Source organism: Hemiscyllium ocellatum, chromosome 1 (genome assembly GCF_020745735.1).
Source record: "Hemiscyllium ocellatum isolate sHemOce1 chromosome 1, sHemOce1.pat.X.cur, whole genome shotgun sequence".
NCBI lineage: Eukaryota > Metazoa > Chordata > Chondrichthyes > Orectolobiformes > Hemiscylliidae > Hemiscyllium > Hemiscyllium ocellatum.
Window position 1 is genome coordinate 158,286,776 of NC_083401.1, and position 21,059 is coordinate 158,307,834.

Genomic DNA, 21,059 nt, shown 5'->3' on the forward strand with positions numbered 1-21,059 from the left:
AATGTTTTTTTTTCAAGTTTGCAACGTTAAGCAAAGAAGTTTGGACAGGACTTCTTTAATTGAGGAAATTGGGTGCAGACAGATACTAAGCCATCCCAGAGTAAAGGGCCTTGGCTTGCTTTTACAGGAAGGAGACGGGAAAATAATGCTTACTGATTTCACAAGCTCAGACTAGAGGAGAGGCACCTTCCCCCAGGGCCTGACAAGAACAACTTACCACCCATGCATAAACCCTGCGGCCAATTTAGCCTTTAAAATGTGACCATGGTAAGGATCCTACACAATGCAAGTTTGAGCTGACTCCATTTATCAGAGGAATAGGCACAATAACCTCATTCAATACTGATGAATAATCTCACTTGGCAGGTGAGAAATTCGCTAAATTGTCACCCTGAAGTAATGGGGATCGTCCTTCTGAGGTTGAACTGAGGTATATTTCACAGGCAAAGTGGAAACTCTGCATTTGTTCCATGTGACTTGACAGCATTTGACTTAAAACTGAAATCTGTGTTTGTAATAGGAAATGGCCATCTTAGCACCTCTTAAAGGAACATATGAAATACAAACTGCAAGCAATGGAGGTCCAAAGCAAAAGCTGACAACTCACTCTGGCAAAGATTAAACAGATTTAGAAATCTATAAATTACCGCTTCCAACATGAATACATTTAAGACCATTAGTGTATGCTGTTTAGTCCCTTGAGCCTGCTCTGACATTTCTCACGTCCAGTTTCCTGGTAATTAGATTAGATTCCCTACAGTGTGGAAACAGGCCCTTTGACCCAACAAGTCCACACCGACCCTCTAAAGAGCAACCCACCCAGACCCATTCCCCAACCTACTACTACAGGCAATTTAGCATGGCCAATTCACCTAACCTGCACATCTCTGTGACTGTGGGAGGAAACCAGAGCAAACCTGCACAGACATGGGGAGAATGTGCAAACTTTGCACAGAGGGTTGACCGTGGCAGGAATTGAACCTGGTGCTATGAGCCAGCAGTGCTAACCACTGAGCCACCGTGTCTCCCATATACTGATCAAGAATCTATCTCTTAAATATACATAATGACTCTGCCCCCACAGCTCTCTGTGGCAAGGAATTGCAAGGAGATGCCTATCCCTGAGATTGCACCTCATCTCAATCATAAATTGGCACCCCTTTATTGTGAGACTATGCCATCTGGTTCTGGACTCTCCTATGAGGGGAAACATTCTCTCAACATTTATCCTGTCAAGTCCCTTAAGAATCCTATGTGTTTCAATGAGATCACCTCTCATTCTTTTAAACTCCAGTGAGTAGAGTGCCATGCTGTATAGCCTTTGCTCAGAAGACCATCCCTCCATGCTGGAGAGAGATCTCTGAGCTGAACTACCTCCAATGAAAGAATATCTTCCCTGAGATAACTGGGCTAAAACTACTCATAGTAGAAGCTTTACAGTTATTGGACATTTATTTGTCCATTGTTTTAATGGCTGCTTTACTGTCATTTATAGACGTCATTTCAAACTGTATAAGCAGTTTTTATTTTAAATATATATTCTTTAGAAAGAAGTACAGATGAACTTTATACTTAATCCTTGTGATGACATTTGGAACTGTTTGTGGTTATTGAATTATAGCACTTTCTAAAAATCTGGTGCTCCCCTACAGTAGGAAATAATCCGAAACATAAAAGTGCTTCATTTGAAGTGATGCATTTGATTGCAGGAGCCTACAATCAATTACTATCTGTTGTCAAACAAAATTATCCAGAAACAGGACAGTACACAGCATATTTAAACTAATGCAGGTACTGAGTGTATGTTGACTTACACAGTAAGTGTATGTATTGGCATTACCTCATTTTTGTCCAAACACTCAATGAAGTCATTTTTATGCATGTTAAAGTTCAGATCTGCATTCATTTAGTTTGGGTTGTGAAATACAATTTAACAAAACACAACAGAACTGCTCTTTACTTGTCTTCCAATTTTTTTTTGATGATTTCTCTACTGAATGAAAACTCACTTCTCTCAGTGCAGTTACTGAGCAGGCTATCAATGGGCTATTAAATGTCACATCCTCAAATGCATGATCATAGTACTAAGTGAAAATTAGAATCCCAATGGTGTGGAAACAGGCCCTTCGACCCAATAAGTCCACACTAGCCCTCTGAAGAGTAATCCACCCAAACCCATTCTCCTACATTTACCCTGACTAGTGCACCTAATCTACACAACCCTGAACACTATGGGCAATTTAGCATGGCCAATTCACCTAACCTGCACATCTTTGGACTGTGGGAGGAAACTGGAACACCCAGAGGAACCCCGCACGGACACAAGGAGAATGGGAAAACTTCACACAGACAGTTGCCCGAGACTGGAATTGAACCGTCCTTGGTACTGTGAGGCAGCAATGCTAGCCACTGAGCCACCCTGTAAAGATATTGTACAGATGAAATAGCAGAAATGCATCAAACAGTAGATTATAGAAGTACAGGAAGTTACTTAGTTGTTTCAGTTCAGAAATCCATGCGGTGTTGTGAACAAGTTTCTGTGCATCTTATTATCAAAGAAGAAGGACAGTACTAGAGGAGGTCCAGAGAAATTGAAAGCCAGAGAGGGAGTCAGTAGTCTCCAATACTCCACAAAGACAGGAGGCTGACTGTGTGTGACAACACTATCTTGACTTCAGTGGGGAGCAACACATTGAAGAGTGTGTGGACTGAATTCTTCCGACTTCAAAATCTTTAATGGTGGTGGTGTTTACTTCTGATTCCACAACCTAGTTGTGTGTACGGTGGGACTTTGGTCTGATCTTCTGGGAAGTATCCTGGTTCCTAGATCACAGTGCATTTCGGCGTGATTCCAGGTTAGCAATTTAGCAATGCATTTGAGGATGTGACATTTAATAGCCCATTGGTAGCCTGCTCAGTAACTGCACTGAGAGAAGTGAGTTTTCATTCAGCAGAGAAATCATCAAAAGATAATCGCCAGACATGAGGAGTTGCACCATGACTCACTGACACCAGCCTAGAGACCATTTTGCAGGAACCAAATAATATTTCCCAGGAACTGAGTAGTCCGGTTAACCTAACCAAGAAGGTTAACATAACATCGATGAGCATGTCTCAAGTTATTGTGTCATCTTCAGGACCTGGGTCCTGTGCAGGAAGTGATTTAAGAACTTCTCGTGGGCTGATAAAGTGAGTATAGTACACTGGAATTATTGAGTGGCAAACATCTTCATTGGAAGGCAGAAAGCAACATTTCTTTCATCAACACAGTGAGATGTTTTAGCACATTCCTTTAGAAGAATTCATACATTTAGACAATACTCATACACAGAGATTAGATGCTGCCCTTGCTCTCCTCATTCTGTCGTGAAGTCTATGAAATGTCATTGTATCTTCAAACCACTGGACTGAAAAGTTGTTGGGGTGGGGTGATCAAGGCAACAGAAATTGACTTTGAGCAATTAATGTCCTGTGAATGGTAACTTTGGTTGTCAGAAGGCTATAGTTGTATCTCTGTATTGATGGCATTAGCCATGTCTTGAGTTGGTAACTGTTTTCATACAGAGGTCATTCATGCAGGGCATCTGGTGACCTTAACAGATGAGGCACATGATATAACCTTGGAATACAAGAGTTGTGGCTGCTGCCTGGAAGCGTGGTGACATTTGCAGCATTCTTTTGTGGTGGGTCTTGTACCAGATATGTTTTGAAGGATTAGAACCCCTTTCTGTTGTCTGATAACCTTACTGGTCATATGTAGCCTTGATGTTCCAATGAGTCCTGTCTGTCACACCCTTCACATGAGGAAATCCTGGTACAGAAACAAAGCTGACAGCTCCTGTGAACCTGAATGGCAGCATTAACCAGATGCAACATTGTTACTGCCAATAGTAATGTATCCTTTTACTACAGGGTCCTTTCGGATACACTGTAGCATCTTGATGCACAATGATGCCAGTGGTGTGGGTTCAGCCCTTATACTGACAGTGATCGTTCATGAAGAACTCCCTCCTTAACTTGCGCCACATTTGTGAAATGGTGCCCCTCGAGCTTTATACAAACAGTTGACTATCTTTACTAGAGAGAGATGCTTATTGTCCTAAAAATGATCTCTCAGTTAATAATAGATCTTTGCATAGGTCAATTGGTTCTCTTCCCATTAAGTTACATTACTTAAGCCAACAGATGTATCAGTCCAATATGATTTAAATTTAGCACCAGGATGTAGCAGTACTGGGAGAGAGTGAGAGGGTTTTATGAAAGATGTACTCGCATGATACAAGATACATCAGGAGCACCCAAGTGATTCATCAGTAGGAATAAGTGCAATTCTTTGAATGTCCAAATGAATATGGCTATACTAAAGGATTGTACCTATGACCACAGAGGCTTCCAGGAATTGTACATGATAGCCATACCTTAAGAGAATGAGAGGATTTCCTCCTTGTTCTAAGATGAAAAGTTGAATCCTCAGATTCTCTGAGATAGAGATTATCTTCTCAAAATATGTTTTGACACTGTTAATTGTTTCCAATTAGTTATTTCTCACTAACTCCTCTAAAATTTTCTCTTTTCCCTAGTAAAGAGCTTACAAAAATGTTTATTTGACTAACAAGGAACCTTAGTTTTTCGATGTGGCTGCTCAACTAATAGCATACAATTACGGAAAGCAAACTAGAGACATATGGAAGATATAGACTGCACGGAAATAGATGGTGATGTCTTGCAAAATGTCCAGATTACAAAGGAGGAAGTGCTGGATGTCTTGAAACGGTTAAAGGTGGATAAATCCCCACGTCCTGGTCCGGTGTACCCGAGAACTCTGTGGGAAGCTAGAGAAGTGATTGCTGGGCCTCTTGCTGAGATATTTGTATCATCGATAGTCACAGGTGAGGTGCTGGAAGACTGGAGGTTGGCAAACGTGGTGCCACTGTTTAATAAGGGTGGTAAAGACAAGCCAGGAACTATAGACCGGTGAGCCTGACCTCGGTGGTGGGCAAGTTGTTGGAGGGAATCCTAAGGTACAGGATGTACATGTATTTGGAAAGGCAAGTACTGATTCGGGATAGTCAACATGGCTTTGTGTGTGGGAAATCATGTCTCACAAACTTGATTGAATTTTTTGAAGAAGTAACAAAGAAGATTGATGAGGGCAGAGCAGTAGATGTGATCTATATGGACTTCAGTAAGGCGGTCGACAAGGTTCCCCATGGGAGACTGATTAGCAAGGTTAGATCTCATGGAATACAGGGAGAACTAGCCATTTGGATACAGAACTGGCTCAAAGGTAGAAGACAGAGGGTGGTGGTGGAGGGTTGTTTTTCTGACTGGAGGCCTGTGACCAGTGGAGTGCCACAAGGATCGGTGCTGGGCTCTACTTTTTTTCATTTACATAAATGATTTGGATGCAAGCATAAGAGGTACAGTTAGTAAGTTTGCAGATGACACCAAAATTGGAGGTTTAGTGGACTGCGAAGAGGGTTATTTCAGATTACAACAGGATCTGGACCAGATGGGCCAATGGGCTGAGAATTGGCAGATGGAGTTTAATTCAGATAAATGCGAGATGCTGCATTTTGGGAAAGCAAATCTTAGCAGGACTTATGCACTTAATGGTAAGGTCCTAGGGAGTGTTGCTGAACAAAGAGACCTTGGAGTGCAGGTTCGTAACTCCTTGAAAGTGGAGTCGCAGGTAGAGAGGATAGTGAAGAAGGCGTTTGGTATGCTTTCCTTTATTAGTCAGAGTATTGAGTACAGAAGTTGGGAGGTCATGTTGCAGCTGTTCAGGACATTGGTTAGGCCACTGTTGGAATATTGCATGCAGTTCTGGTCTCCTTCCTATCGGAAAGATGTTGTGAAACTTGAAAGGGTTCAGAAAAGATCTGCAAGGATTTTGCCAGGGTTGGAGGATCTGAGCTACAGGGAGAGACTGAACAGGCTGGGGCTGTTTTCCTTGGAGTGTCGGAGGCTGAGGGGTGACCTTATAGAGGTTCGCAAAATTATGAAGGGCATGGATAGGGTAAATAGACAAAGTCTTTTCCCTGGAGTCCAGAACTAGAGGGCATACATTTAGGGTGAGAGGGGAAAGATATAAAAGAGACCTAAGGGGCAACCTTTTCACGCAGAGGGTGGTATGTGTATGGAATGAGCTGCCAGAGGTGGAGGCTGGTAGATTTAAGAGGCATTTGGATGGGGATATGAATAGGAAGGGTTTGGAAGGATATAGGCCAGCTGCTGGCAGGTGGGACTAGATTGGGTTGGGATATCTGGTCAGGTTGGACTGAAGGGTCTGTTTCCATGCTGTACATCTCTGTGACTCTATGACATGGAGAAATTCTACAAATTCACTTGGATATAATTAAGAGGTGAAGTTACCATAGTCCCACTGGACTATCAGATTGCTGTCTCATCAGAGACAGACAGCATCTGGTGAGTTTAACCCAAGTGTAACCAGGCCTCAGGCAAGGTATGAGAGTAAAAGTCAAGACCTTCATGGTTGAGGTTACCATGAAGGTCTTGCCTTCTCAATTTCAGTGTCTCTCCAATAGGAGAGCTGTGGCCCTCTGGGACTGTGGTGACTTAACTTTATCTCATGTAATTATGACAGATTTTTCTTCAGTGACTACATTCTCTGAAATTCAGAAGGTTCTAATAGGAATGTCTCTAAGGGTAAATTATAAAAGTTATTTTCACTTGGCAAAGCAGTGGATCACTAGTGTCCAGTCTGATCTTGAGTGAGATTCAATTTCCAATCCTAGCCCCTAAGCAAAACAATTTTCTAAGCTCCTAGGCTTGACTATTTTAATTTTCTTAGATGTGGGAACTTTTATTGAATTCTATTTAAAGTTCAATTCAAATTCTGCAACTCACATCCTATCATGTAGAAATTAACATTTATTCTTCACTTTAGTTCCAGCCAATTTCCATTGCCTGGCTAAATGTGAATTTAAGAACTATGTCCTCATTTACAAATACTTCCTCTGCATCATTGCATTCTATGGTTGTGCAGTTTTCTCAAGGTTTAGTTCCTCTATCCTTCTAAATCTGTATTTGGGTCTGAGTTCTAAAATTCAAAATAAAGCATCAATTATTAAAAGGGAAACAAATGCAATAAATGCAGAAGACATTATTCAGGTACTTGCTTTTGTTAGTCTGCACAAACTATAGAATAGTTTAATCAAATATCTAAATACATAATAGCTGTCTTGAAATGCCTTATACAGGACTAGGTTAAAAATAACAGTCTGTATTTACAAGGACTTTTAAATACTGTAAATATATTTGTCATGTATCCATGCAATTTTTTTTTCATTCATGGAAATCAATTTTTAAACAAAAAACAAAATAAAAAGAGAAGTACAGCACAGGAACAGGTCCTTCGGCCCCCTATGCCTGTGTGGATCATCATGCCTGAACTAAACTAAATAACAAGCTTCTGTCCTTATTCAGTCTATATCCCTCTAATCCCTCGCTATCCATGTAACCATTCAGGTGCTTCTCAAGTGTCACCAGTGTGCCTGCTTCCACCATCTCTTTGGTAGTGCATTCCAGATTCAGACCACTCTCTGCATGAAAATCTTCCCTTTCACATCTCCACATCTCCCTTCAGTCTTCTCCCTCTCACCCTTGAACCTGTGTTCTCTTGTAACTGAAACCTCAACCCTGGGAAAGAGCCTCCGACTATCCACCCTATCTATGCCTCACATAATTGTGTAGATATCCATCAGGTCTCCTCTCAGCCGCTGTCTTTCCAGTGAAAACAATCCTAGTCTTTTTAACCTTTCCTCATAGCCAGTGCCCTCAAGACCAGGCAACATCCTGGTGAACCTTCTCTGCACTCTCTCCAAAGCTTCGACGTGGCTTAGTGGTTAGCACTGCTGCCTCACAAGACCAGGGTCCCAGGTTTGATTCCAGCCTCAGGTAACTGTCTGTGTGGAGTTTGCACATTCTCCCTGTGTCTGTGCGGGTCTCCATCCAAAGATGTGCCGTTTAGGTGAATTGACCGTGCTAAATTGTTAAATAGGGGAATGGTTCACTCTTTGGAGGGTCAGTATAGACTTGTTGGGCTGAAGAGCCTGTTTCCATACTGTAGGGAATCTAATCTAACCTCTGGGCTGCTATGGAAAACCATCTGACCTCTTCATTGTATTCCCACCTATGTGAGAGTTAAATTTGAGTATGCTAGCTTTTTAATGACGGAACGTGATTTCAGAAAAATAAAATAATTTTCTTTAAAAATCTTTAATATCTTAGATATTTCAATTGAGTTAGTTCTTACAGATTTTTTTCACTATTTTGCACTGAGTTACTTTGTTACAACATAGACTGCTCCAGTGCGGAGGCAACACAACAATCTCTTCATCAGGTAGTCGGATTGTTTGTGGTTGAAATAATCATGATAGCAGTTACAAATAGCTCTAAACTCCAAGTGTTGTAAAGCAGTGCCTCATTTGGAGATTGTTGTTGATACATACTATGGATCAAAATTGTGCAAAGTCTCTTATCAGTGAAAGAGGATGTTAATTCCAAAACTTTACATCAACAAAATGTTATCTTGTCGCTAAGTTATGGGCGATTAATCTAAGTTCCAGGAGTCAGAAGATTTTGTTTTATCATGTTATGTGCACATGCTTAGATGTTAATGTACCATGTTTCCCTCAATAGAGTCCCAAGGTGCCAGTTAGCTCAACTTGTTCCAAAATAATGCTCCCTTTGCAAATCCTGTTCAGTGTGGGTGTTCCATGACATTCCAAACCACACATCCTCAGTGGTGAAGCAGTGCTTTCCAGTTTCTTAAAAGTTGTTTTTAATGTCCATCAGCGTGCATGGATTTGAAATTGTTATATTGAACACTTCCTGTGTACGTTGTTCAAAGATGAGTAAAGCATTGCATGTAGTTTGAATATATGAATCACTTGGAGATTTAATGTGTAATATAACTGTACCATAGACTAAAAGACTTTGATTTAAATTGCAGCCCCAGCTGGACTCACACTTGAGCTTCTCTCAGGCGGCAAATTGCTGCTCTAAGACCAAGCAGCAGTTAGCAAAATAGCCAACGTCAAATAGAACGAAGGCTTTCTTTTCATTCTCTTTATACCAACTTCCCTCCTCCTTCTTTTCTGCAGTCGCTTTACTGGAGTATTGTTTCACGAGACTGAGTGCACTCTGGTATCCTGCCTCTGGAACAATTCATTGTACGCATACCTTTCTCTACCCCAGAAAATAGTTCCACATTTACCTATATCAGGCTTCGGATCTGTTCACTCCCAAACTGTTTCTGCTTTCATGAATTCTTCTGTATCCTTCGAACATTTACCTTTCCTTCATTTGAGGAGATGTCCAATGATTTTATGCTTGTTTTATACGTGTCCATAATAACGATGTATAATGAAAATTAGAAGTTCCGGCTGAAGCATATGAAGGCACAGTGGTTAGCGCTGCTGCCTCACAGCACCAGGGACCCAGGTTTTATTCCAGCCTCAGGCAACTGTCCGTGTGGAGTTTGCACATTCTCCCCGTGTCTGTGTAGGTTTCCTCCGGGTGCTCCGGTTTCCTCCGGGTGCTCCGGTTTCCTCCCACAGTCCAAAAATGTGCAGGTTAGGTGAGTTGGCCACGCTAAATCGCCCGTAGTGTTAGGTGAAGGGGTAAATGTAGAGGAATGGGACTAGGTGGGTTGCTCTTTGGAGGGTCGGTGTGGACTTGTTGGGCCGAAGGGCCTGTTTCCACACTGTAAGTAATCTAATCATAATGTTATACACTGCTATCGGGTCAGCCTGCAACCTCTGACACTGCAGTGAAAATAATCCAAGTTTGTCCAACGTCTCCTTAAAACAAATACACTCCAATCCAGGCAACTACCTGGTAAACCTCTTTTGCACCCTCTCCAAAGCCTCCATATCCTTCCTGAAATAACTCCACCAAGGCTGGTATTCTGTCACCAAATCACCCTTGGTTTAAACACGGAGAGTCCTTGACACTGGTCCAGTTCTCTGAAAGTGAGCAGGATGTCTGACATTCCTGTTCTACTTTCTTTTCCCCTTATTACCCCCACACTGCTGCCTAACTGCGGTAATGCTTATATTTTCCCCATGTTGTGCGTGTGCAGGTGTGAGACACAGTGAAAGACACAAGGTGTACAAATCTTTATTCAGTTTCCACCACCAGGAAGAAAGGAAACACCTGAGTGGCCAGTGACAAGCACTGCCCTTCACATCAGAGGGCAATGCTGTGTGATCAAACAGTGAAGGGGAGGGCAGGGAGTAAATCAAAATAGAGTTGGAGGGGGATGTAAAGCACTCCACTCCCTGCGGCGCCCACCTCTCCCTGAACAGCTCAAGGGTGTTGGTCGACACCGCATGCTCCTTCTGCACAGACACCCGGCCCTAACGTAACCGCGGAAGAGGGGCAGGCAGTCGGCCCTAATGACCCCCTCCACGGCCCAGTTCCTGGGCCTGTTTATGGCCAATTTGGCCAGAACACTTCTGTTCCTACCAGTCAACCAGAGCTCGCTGATTGGACCAGATTAACAGCCCCAATCAGGTAATTCATATTCAATGACACCCACCTAGCCGACTTTGTTACAATCACTACACTTCCTAAAGTATGGTGACCGGAACTGCACAATACTTCAAATGTAGTCTAACTATAGTTTTATTCAGCTGCTAATATTTATGCTAAATCCCCAAGGCAAGGACCTTTACCACCTTATCCATGTGTGTTGTCACTTTCAGGGAGCTATGTATATCAATGGTTTTATGTGATGTTTTTTGCTCATGTAACAATCAGGATGCTCAAAGTAATTATCTTCCCTTAACAAAGTTTTGCATCAACTTGTTATTATAAATTCCTGTCTACGTTTAATATTATGTAAATTTTCAAACCAATAGTTATTATAAGGAGAAAGTGAGGACTGCAAATGCTGGAGATCAAAGTTGAGAGTGTGGTGCTGGAAAAGCACAGCAGGTCAGGCAGCATCCGAGGAGCAGGAGAGTTGACATTTTGGGCATAAGCCCCTCATCAAGAATATAGTTATTGTAAGGCAGCAAAGAGAGTGTCAAGCTATGTCACCTACGGTCATACCATGACCCTTCAACCAGGGCAAGGAATGTCAAGGTCTCCATTCTGGTTAACTTTATTGTTATAGAGTCATTTTAGATTGCACAATGAAATGTTAGCAACATCAGTTGAAAACGATCTTATGAGTGTCTATCTTGTTTACTATCACAGGCTGTAGTTCATGCAAGTATGAACCAGATAAAAGTCAACATTCATACTTCCTATAATAAAGGCAAAATACTGTGGATGCTAGAAATTAAATTTGTTTTTTAAAAAAAGAGCTAGAAAAACTCAAGGGGTCTTGTATTATCTGTGGAGATATAAATGAGGTTAATGTCCCATATTACTCTTCAGTAAAATAAAATTACTCCCAAAAATGATGCAGAACGGAGTCAAATGTTAATCTGTTTCTGTCTCCACAATTGCTGCCAGGATATTACTCCAGTACTTTGTTTTTATTCCATTCATCCTGTGCCAGTTCTACGTACCTTTAATTCCAATCAGCTTCTGAATTCACAGGATTTTGTCGTGATGACAAAAACATATCTCCTCTCTAGATGTAGCTGATGAATCCTGTCAAAAATCGGGATACAAGATAGATTTGACATGCAAGAGTCAAGCAGAAAATTGAAATATTTAAGGCTGGACTATCTGAGAGGGATTTTGCAGTGCACCTTTTTCAATGAACTAGATTTTCACAACCGAGACAGATAACTCAAGTCAGGATATTTCCCAACTCAGCAATTTCACGGCCCCTGTTAGAGCCAATTCTTTGTTCTGGAGTGAAGCAAGTAGAATGGAGTCAGGCCAGTCAACCCCAGAAGCAGATCCTGGGCAACTATATGGGTGGGTTAATGCCAAGGCGGGCTGGATGGAAGGATCCTGGGATTTCATTCCAGTTGTTTCATAAGGTGTCAGGCCTTTTAGCCCTCATTTCTCAACACCAACCGCCCCACCAACCATGGCTCCTCCATACCAGTTGAAAAGAGACTGCTGAACTTAAGTTTCATTCCTGTATGAGGAATGATCATGGAGGCCTTGCTGAGGACTGAACCATTTTGCTGTGTGCCAGGTAACTAGTTAGTGGTGTGCCACCAACAAGGGAACTGGAAGACTGAGTAGTGGTGGAGTAAGCACAGTGACATCGTGAGAGCAGAGGCTATTACCATGGGGTAATCACTGTCCTAGAACTGTGCCTCACCATTCCTATGGCTCTGTGTGAGTTCAGATGCCTGCATCTGGGTTCTCTCCCCACATTTTTAAAAGTCTGCAGAGTGATTCTAATTCCATGCAAATCCTATTAAACGTTTTTAGATTTGTGAGCATGTGCTTCCTGCTATTTAATTGCTATACCGAGAGACCGGATCTCACCAACATCTGACCCTTTGGAACTGGAGGAACAGGAAACAAAGAAATACTGACATATATGTAATGCAACATGAATACAGTGACTACAAGAACAGGTCAGAGGTTAGGAATACTATATTGAGTAACTGTCCTCCTGACTATTCAGAGCCTGACCCCAAAATCTGCACATGTGCAATTCAAAATGGCGCATAGCTCACATGTCAGTGTCATAGAGTCATAGAGATATACGACATGGAAACAGATCCTTCAATCCAGTCAGCAAACAGAACCTTGTTTCAAAATCCATCTGCCTCCATGATCATTCTGAAATTTGCATTTGCTAAAAATAATGTGTCAAACTCATTCATCGCAGAAGTCAGAAGGGAATTACAGCACAATATTTGAAGAAACTCTCCACACAGGTCTTCTCCAGTATTGCCACATGACAGGGCTACAATTTAAACTCTGCCTCTGACAACTAGCACAGCATTCTCCAATGAAAAGGACGCTCAGGTAATTTCGGCCTCCTCCGGTTACTTCATTTTATCTCATGTTGCATGATCACCTGCATGAAGGAAGCAACTGTAAACCTTAGCGACGGCCTTGTGAGCTGTTTTGAGAATATGACTTTAATGATGGAATATTTCATGTGTATAATCTGGGACATGAGGTTTGCTGTGGGCCTGAGCTAGAGGTGGAGATTATCTAAATTGGCGGAGAAGGAAGAAGTGTGTTGTTGTAGCTTTGGGGGTGTGAAGAGAGGGAGAAGTATGAATGTTGTAATTAAGGAGGCTGCAGGTGTTGCAAATATGACAAGAGAATAGTTGAAAGACGAGATTCCTGGCATTACAATGCTGATGAGGTCATTAAACTGTTTCTGGCATTGCAGCCATAAGCTCCTGGCGTTGACCTCCTCAATGACCTGTTCCCACTGAGAGTAGGAGTGCTGCCTGGGGGTGTATCTGAATGCTGTCCTGTCTGGAACAGGACCTCCATCACATCTGAGTAACTGGATGTCCTCTCTGAATCTCCTGCAGCTATTTTTTAACTTAAAAAAACCTGTAAGTTTCTCAATAACTTTAGTGCCCAAACCTTTTAAGTGGTGTCAGATAGACCTGATTTCCTGCCTCCTCAAAAATATGCATCCAATAAGCAGAGCTGGTACATGATATCGAACAATGAACACTCATTTCAAGCCATCTGTTTTCCAATGGCACATGCAGAAGGCAGTTACATTTCCAGGCTCATATTTTGTAAATAATTGTCAGTTTTAATTTTGCTTCTTGGAACTAATAAGAACAAATTTTTGCTATGACATTTAAGACAAAATACAGATTCTTTAAATGCTTAAAATAGGGAACCATGGTGATAGAGTTTTCCATTGTGCCCTCCCAAGGCTTTCACATAATAGAGGTGATCATTTCTCTTTGTGTTAATTGACATAATCTTTATTAATTATATAAAGCTCTGATTAGACTTCATTTAGAGCACTATATAATTCTGGGCACCAAATCTCAGGATGAATACATTGACATGGAGGGACTGTAGCTCATATTTACCAGAATGATACTGAGATTGAAAGGGTTAAACTAAAAAGTTACATATACTCAACATGCATTCCCTTCTGTCAATGATTAAGGGGTCATATAGTTGAGATGTTATTGATTATTAAAGAAATAATAGGTTGGATGAAAACTACTTGGGCACCAAAAAATTAAAATCAGTGGATATCAGGAACCAAACGGAAGGTTGTTCGATGACACCTCTGTGAAGTAACTTGAGATTCTTGGCTACATGAAAGGGACTGTACAAACTGAAGTTGTTGTAATTGGATCCTTCAAAATGTAAAGTTCCCAAATTTTTGCTCAGCACAGATATGAGAAGTTATGGAGTAAATGGAATTGAATTGCAGATCAGCCATGATCAATAGCAGAATGGCAGAATTGATTGATTCATGAGGCTTAATCAATGTTTTCTATTCCTACCTTCATAATTGTTACAAATCACTGAAAGCTGCATATTTAGTTCGTTTTAATATTTAATTGTATTGGAAATGGTAAGTATTTATTTAAAGTAAGAAGATCCTGAAACGTTCTTACATAATGGTACTAAAACTATACTAAAAATATAATTCAGTCTATTCATTATCCTGATAAGATCATTGAATTTGGTTTGGCTGCTGTTCTGATTGCAAATTTGTAAATTATGGTTATTATATTTTCTGTTTGAGGTGTAAGTAATTAAACTGCAAGATGTAAAAAGTTGGTCATAACATTTCAGCACAAAACTGTGATGTTGGTGGATAAAACAAAATATTGTACTTGCAGAATCCCTGAATTTAGAAAAGTCTTTACCCATTCTTTGTCCTTTGTCATCAATATTTTCGCATAGAATTCTATTTGAAATGTGCTGCATAGCAGCTGTAATCCCTCTTTCATTGGTAGAATAATTAATGTCTGCTGTTCAATGTGTCCCTTCCATATAATATGTTCCTTGTCATGTAATGCTGAAAAGTTTTAAAAGAGAGTTTTCTGTCTCTATGATTTGTTCTGTTTTAGTGATGGAGGTCATCTTAGAAAACTGGTAATACTAACTATTGGTCTGCAAGTATATTATAGTTTGAAGGAAGTTTTCACAGTATCCCAGTGCTAAGAGGTATCTTAAATCTGCAATTTTGTGAAAAGCAGCGAGAAATCTTAATTTGTTGCAAGTAATACCCAATGTACAGGCAAAGAAGTTCAGTGCTTGTAACAGCAGGTTACCTCGGCTTAGTTTATGTCTCAGGAGAGTTTGTCTTGGCTACTGCTTCTAGTATAAGTAAATCTCTATTATGTAATGATCAGATTAGCTGTTTATTTTAATATCATGTTTCTAATGTGCTTATTGGAAAGCCTCAAGCAAGAGTCTTGACTGTCTCGTTGCAAACCCATGATGAGTGGATGTGTTTTAGCCAAGCTTGAGTTTTTTTTTCAACTTCTTTTTACAATGAACTTGGGGCTGGAAGCAGAGAATAGAAAATCACGTTGATGCACTCCTTTAGAACAAGCAATGGACAGACATTCCCAAAATTAAATGGAAATTTTATGTATTTTGGCCTTAAGAAAGATATCAACAGTTTTGGGCGGAGAAGCAGAGGTGGTCCCAGATGCAAGTACAGGCAAAATACAAGGAACAGTACAGCACAGGAACTGGCCCTTCAGCCCATCAAGCCTGCACTGTCACATGATGCCTTTCTAAACTAAAAACCTTGCGATCTGTATCCCTCTATTCTTTGCCTATTCATGTATCTCTTAGGATGTCTCTGAAAAAATTGCTATTTTATCTGTTTCTACCATCTCCTCTGGCATCACATTCCAAAAAAAAAGATTTGCCTCGGACCACTCTTTTAAACTTGCTCTCTTTTACCTTCAACCTATGCCCCTAGTAATTGAAAAATTCTGACAATCCCTGCCTCTCATACGTTTGTAAACCAATATCAGGTCACCCCTCAGCTTCTGATGTTCTTGTGAAAACAAAGCGAGTTTGTCCAATCCCTCCTCGTTGCTAATCAGGCATTATTCTGGTAAACCTTTCCTCCAAGGCCTCCACATCCTTATGGTAGTGAGGTGACCAAAACGGTATGCAATATTCCAAATGTGGCCAAACTAACGTTCACTACAGTTGTAACATGACTGGCCAGTTTTCACCATGTGCCCCAAGCAATGAAATCAAGCATGCCTTATGCCTTCTTGACCACCTTATCCACTTGTGTTGCCATTTTCAAGGAACTATGGATCTGTATGCCTAGATCCCTCTGTATGTTAATGCTTCTCAGGGTTCTGCAATTTACTGTATACTTCCCTTCTCTGTTAGACCTTCCAAAATGCATCACTTCACACTCGTTCACATTAAATTACATCTGCCATTTCTCCATCCAACTTTCCAGCCTATCTATCATCCTTTTGTATCTTCTGGTAATCCTCCTCACTTTCCTGAGCTCCACAAACCTTCGTGTCGTCCACAAACGTGTGTATATATACAAACAGTAGGGTACCTGTTTAGTTTTTTGCCTTTATTTCTAATTGCTGTTAAATAAATGTGTAGTGGGAACCTTCTTTTATAGCAACTGAGTTTCAAGTTCTTTAAAACAGAATTTCAGAAATGCATCAAACAACATTTAGATTTGTTACCAGTATAATATACAACAAATTCAATTTCTTTCATTGTTCCTTTGATTAGAAATTCATATGTAGGACTCTTTTGGTGCTGTGATAAAGACAGCTCAACAATAGAGATGAACAAGGAGTATGCCCTTTTCAGTTTATCACAGTTGCAAAATTGTTGTTTTCAAATGGTCAGATGGTACAGTAACAAAAACAAATTTATTGGTGGTAGACCTTTGAGATCAATTGAGATGACTATCAATTGACTGTTTATCGTACACTACAATCCATAATGCATAAACTGAAAGAAAATATCACCCCATTTGTAATGAGATGGATTTTTAAAGAAATACGCAAGTAACCTTTAATGCAATATGCTAAACACCGGGTCATTTGCATTCCATGCATATCTCCATTGTCCAGTACACAGCTCCAAGTGAAAAATGGCTATTAATTATTATAGACGAAAAGAAGCAGACCACCATAGATGTGACAACTGATGTAACTGCCTCAAGGGTTAAGAAAAGTTCATATAACTAAACAATCAATTTAATTGCTTTTGGAGTGCAGTGCCAAGGCAAGAGGTTCACAGCTCACCCTGTGGTATTGGATGCTTTAAGAATATTAACAGCAGGAAAAGCTGCTGCTAGTGTTGGACTCATTTGTCTTCTTTAGTATATAAACAAGTTAATAGCTGAACAAAGAATTCTTCCGAGCATTTAGACTTGTCTTCATGGCAATCTAAAGATTACGCACACAAATCACTTTACAATGGTGCAGTAAGAGGTTTTTATATGCAATGCATTGCTCATGTCAGCAGTGACAAATGCCTGATTCTAACTTGGAGAGTTATTTAAATGGAAATATTTTATAATCCTTTTTGTGTGTAATAGTCAATGTGAGAAAGAAAAGAGAGAGTTTATAAACAAATTATCTCCACCAGAAAAGATCCTCTCCACTGGTTTCCAGTTGAAACAAATGGAGAACATATTTAAAATTACAATCTTTCTTTTAATTTAACCACAGGGTGGAGATGAAAGAGGACTGTTAAGCCTTGCATTCCATCCCAAATATAAGAAAAATGGAAAGCTCTATGCATCTTATACCACCAACCAAGAACGATGGGCCATTGGACCACACGACCACATCCTTCGAGTAGTCGAATACACTGTTTCCAGGTAGTCCAAAAACAATATGAGAAATTTTTGCTCCAAATGTCACACCAATATTAATTACTGAACACATGGAACAAGGCTCCATTTGCTGTAAATGACAATATAAATGCCATGATACCTGTATATAGAAAGGTGATGCTATTTATTAGTTCATCAAAACAGTAACATAAGAACTTATACTGCTTAACTTCTAAGATTCTTTAAACTGCTAATTACTGTATTTGTTGGTGAAGATAGCCAAATGCAAGAACCAAGTTACTTGGTTATAGTTAGTTTATTTCACACTGGAGCAAGTTCTGACATTAAATTATGCACCTCAATTCTGCACATCACGATAAAAGGAAGTTCACATTTTCTCATATACAGTTGATTCAGTGTTCATAACTGTTTTAATTTAATTGTGGTTAGTTTTATAAATGTTTGACTATGTTATGAAATGGGTGGAAATGTTGTTCTATTTTATAGATATGTTTAAGAACTCCATTTAAATAGTCCAGCTGAACATTAAAACATTGCTGCCATTAGGACAGCCCTTTTAATTCAGACCATTACAAAGGACTATCACTATTTGGGATATTCCAACGTGTATCTGTTAACTTTAATAAATCTTTTGGAATCTGACTCTGTGAGAAGCTAGAATCAATACCGGTTTAGTCATGTCATTAACTAAAGGTGAATCACCTTTAAGCCAAACTGGAACATTCAAACTGTGGGATTCAGTAAACCTTCAGGAAATATCCTTGATATAATAATCAATTATCTCACTATTCATTATACAAGAAGGAATATTAAAATTAAAATAAAAACGCTAAGTTCTGAGTAAAGAATTTTGAATGTATTTAATTAAGTTGCCTAAATTGATACATTCTTGTCCCTTTGAGTAATGAGGATAGTTGTCAGCCTTGACTTGGTAGTCACACTCTTCCAGCTGAGTCAGAAGGTTGTGAGTTCAAGTACCACTCTGGAGCTTTAAGCAGATATTCTGGCTGATCGTTCAATTCAGTGGTGAGGGAGTACAGTACCAGCAGAGGTGCTGCCGTTTGGATAAGAGCCAAGGCACTTCTTGCTTCTCAAATGGGCATCCCATGCATTATAGAAGAAAATGAAGGAATGTTTACCCAGTATTCTGACAGTATCTGTCTTCCCAACAAAACGAGTGGAACAGATTATTTGAACATTAATTTAGTTGCTGCTTATGGGATGTTGCTGTCACCATCTTGAGTGTCATGTGACTCTACCACTGAATACACTTCAAAAATATGTTTAACTAGTTGTAAAGGATTTTGGTGCGTTCTAAGGTCACGAAAGTCTCTATAAAATGCAAGTTCTTCCTTTAATGTATTTTTCAAAGGAATGTAATTACGTATCGCTATAAAAGACAGTGTTTTCTTGCACTCAACAGACAATTCTCAAGAATGCCAATGTAAAGGGAAAACAGCATTTATACTGTATGACAAAGCTAATTAGTTGACAAGTGAACTCTGGTTCGGAGAGGAATCGTCACGGAAAATGCACCATTTAATGATGCCAAGTTTTATTTAAATTTTAAACCAGGCTGGCTAACTCAAGATATTGCCCTAAGAAATGAACCTGAGAATGGCAGTCATGTATCTTTTTGAGTTGGAAGAGATGCAGTCTGCGTTCATTCTCTTTGCATGCAAAGCACAGAGCCCTGTGCATTAATGCTTTAAGCTAACAGTAGATACCCACAGATGCACCACACTATGAACATGACTGACAAGTCTGACTTGTTATTGAAAAGTGTAGTGCTGGAAAGGCACAGCGGGCCAGGCAGGAATCCTGAAGAAGGGCTTATGCCTGAAACGCCGATTCTCCTGCTCCTCGGATGCTGTCTGGCCTGCTGCGCTTTTCCAGCACTACACTTTTCAACTCTGGTCTCCAGCATCTGCAGTCCTCACTTTCTCCTCCAAGACTGACTTGTTGCCAGCACACCTCTTCATGCATTCAGAATTACTTAGCAGGATTATTCGCTATAGCGATTATTTGCTATAACTAATCAGAGCCCACTTTCCTATGAATCAACACTCTCATACAATTAAAAGCTGATTTTCTTTTACATTACCATTTCTTGCAAATTGTCCTGATTGAGTGCAAAGTGAAAAATATTGACAAAATGTCTTTTTTTCAGCGAACTAGAGGGCATAGGTTCAGGGGAGAGGGGAAAGATATAAAAGACAGCTAAGGGGCAACTTTTTCACACAGAGTGTGGTACATGTATGGAATGAACTGCCAGAGGAAGTGGTGGAGGCTGGTATAATTGCACCATTTAAGAGGCATTTGGATGGGGAGAAGAATAGAAAGGGTTTGGAGGGATATGGGCTGGGTGCTGGCAGGTGGGACTAGATTGGGTTGGGATATCTGTCGGCATGGACGGGTTGGACCGAAGGGTCTGTTTCCATGCTGTACATCTCTGTGACTCTAATAATCATGTTGTGTGCTACCAAATGACTTACTGAATGTAATTGCATTAGTAAACATAATTTTAACTTGTTACACAGAAAAAATGCAAATCAAGTGGATACAAGAACAGCAAAGGTATTGATTGAAGTAGCAGAGTTACACCGAAAGCATTTGGGTGGACAGCTCTTGTTTGGACCTGATGGTTTTTTGTACATCTTCCTTGGAGATGGAATGATTACTCTTGATGACATGGAAGAGATGGATGGGTTAAGGTAAGTAGATGATAAAATATCAAACTGTAAAATAATATTCAATAATTACAAATTAACTTGTCAAAACACTTGCAATGAAGGATTTTATGTTTAATGTCCAAGTTGACATGACAAGTATCATTTGGTAATGCCAAACAGCATAATATAGATTTCTTTGATTTTTTTCATTATTTCAGTTATTATAGAAAATAAGAATTGGAATACAAAAAGAGAGGGCAGTGGAAAAATTAAAATGGAGGTACTCACAAGAGAAAAATTACCCATTTCATTCTTTTTATTCATTCATCGGATGTTGGCATTACTAGTCTGGCCAACATTTCTTGCCATCCCCAATTGTCCAGAGGGCAGTTAAAAGTCAACCACATTGCTGTGGGTCTGTTTATGTGTAGGTCATATGTAGGTCAGACCAGGTAAGAATGGCAGATTTCCTTCCATAAAAGACATTAGTGAACCTGATGGGTTTTTCCTGACAATTGATAATGGTTCGAGAGTGTGGTGCTGGAAAAGCACAGCAGGTCAGGCAGCATTTGAGGAGCAGGACAATTGACTTTCCGGGCATAAGCCCTTCATCAGGAATGACCCTCACTCCTGATGAAGGGCTTATGCCCGAAAAGTTGATTCTCCTGCTCCTCGGATGCTGCCTG

The 21,059-nt window shown here is 40.2% G+C and overlaps 1 protein-coding gene across 5 annotated transcripts in view; it reads left to right on the top strand.

The window, feature by feature from the left end:
- Positions 1–21,059, top strand: part of hhip (hedgehog interacting protein) — a 157,511-nt gene that overhangs the window by 33,758 nt on the left and 102,694 nt on the right. For all 5 annotated transcript variants that reach the window (XM_060827011.1, XM_060827010.1, XM_060827012.1 and 2 more), the window contains 2 exons: positions 17,574–17,725; positions 20,242–20,415. In XM_060827011.1, coding sequence (XP_060682994.1) covers positions 17,574–17,725; positions 20,242–20,415 — 326 coding nt within the window. The remainder of the gene's footprint in view (positions 1–17,573; positions 17,726–20,241; positions 20,416–21,059) is intronic.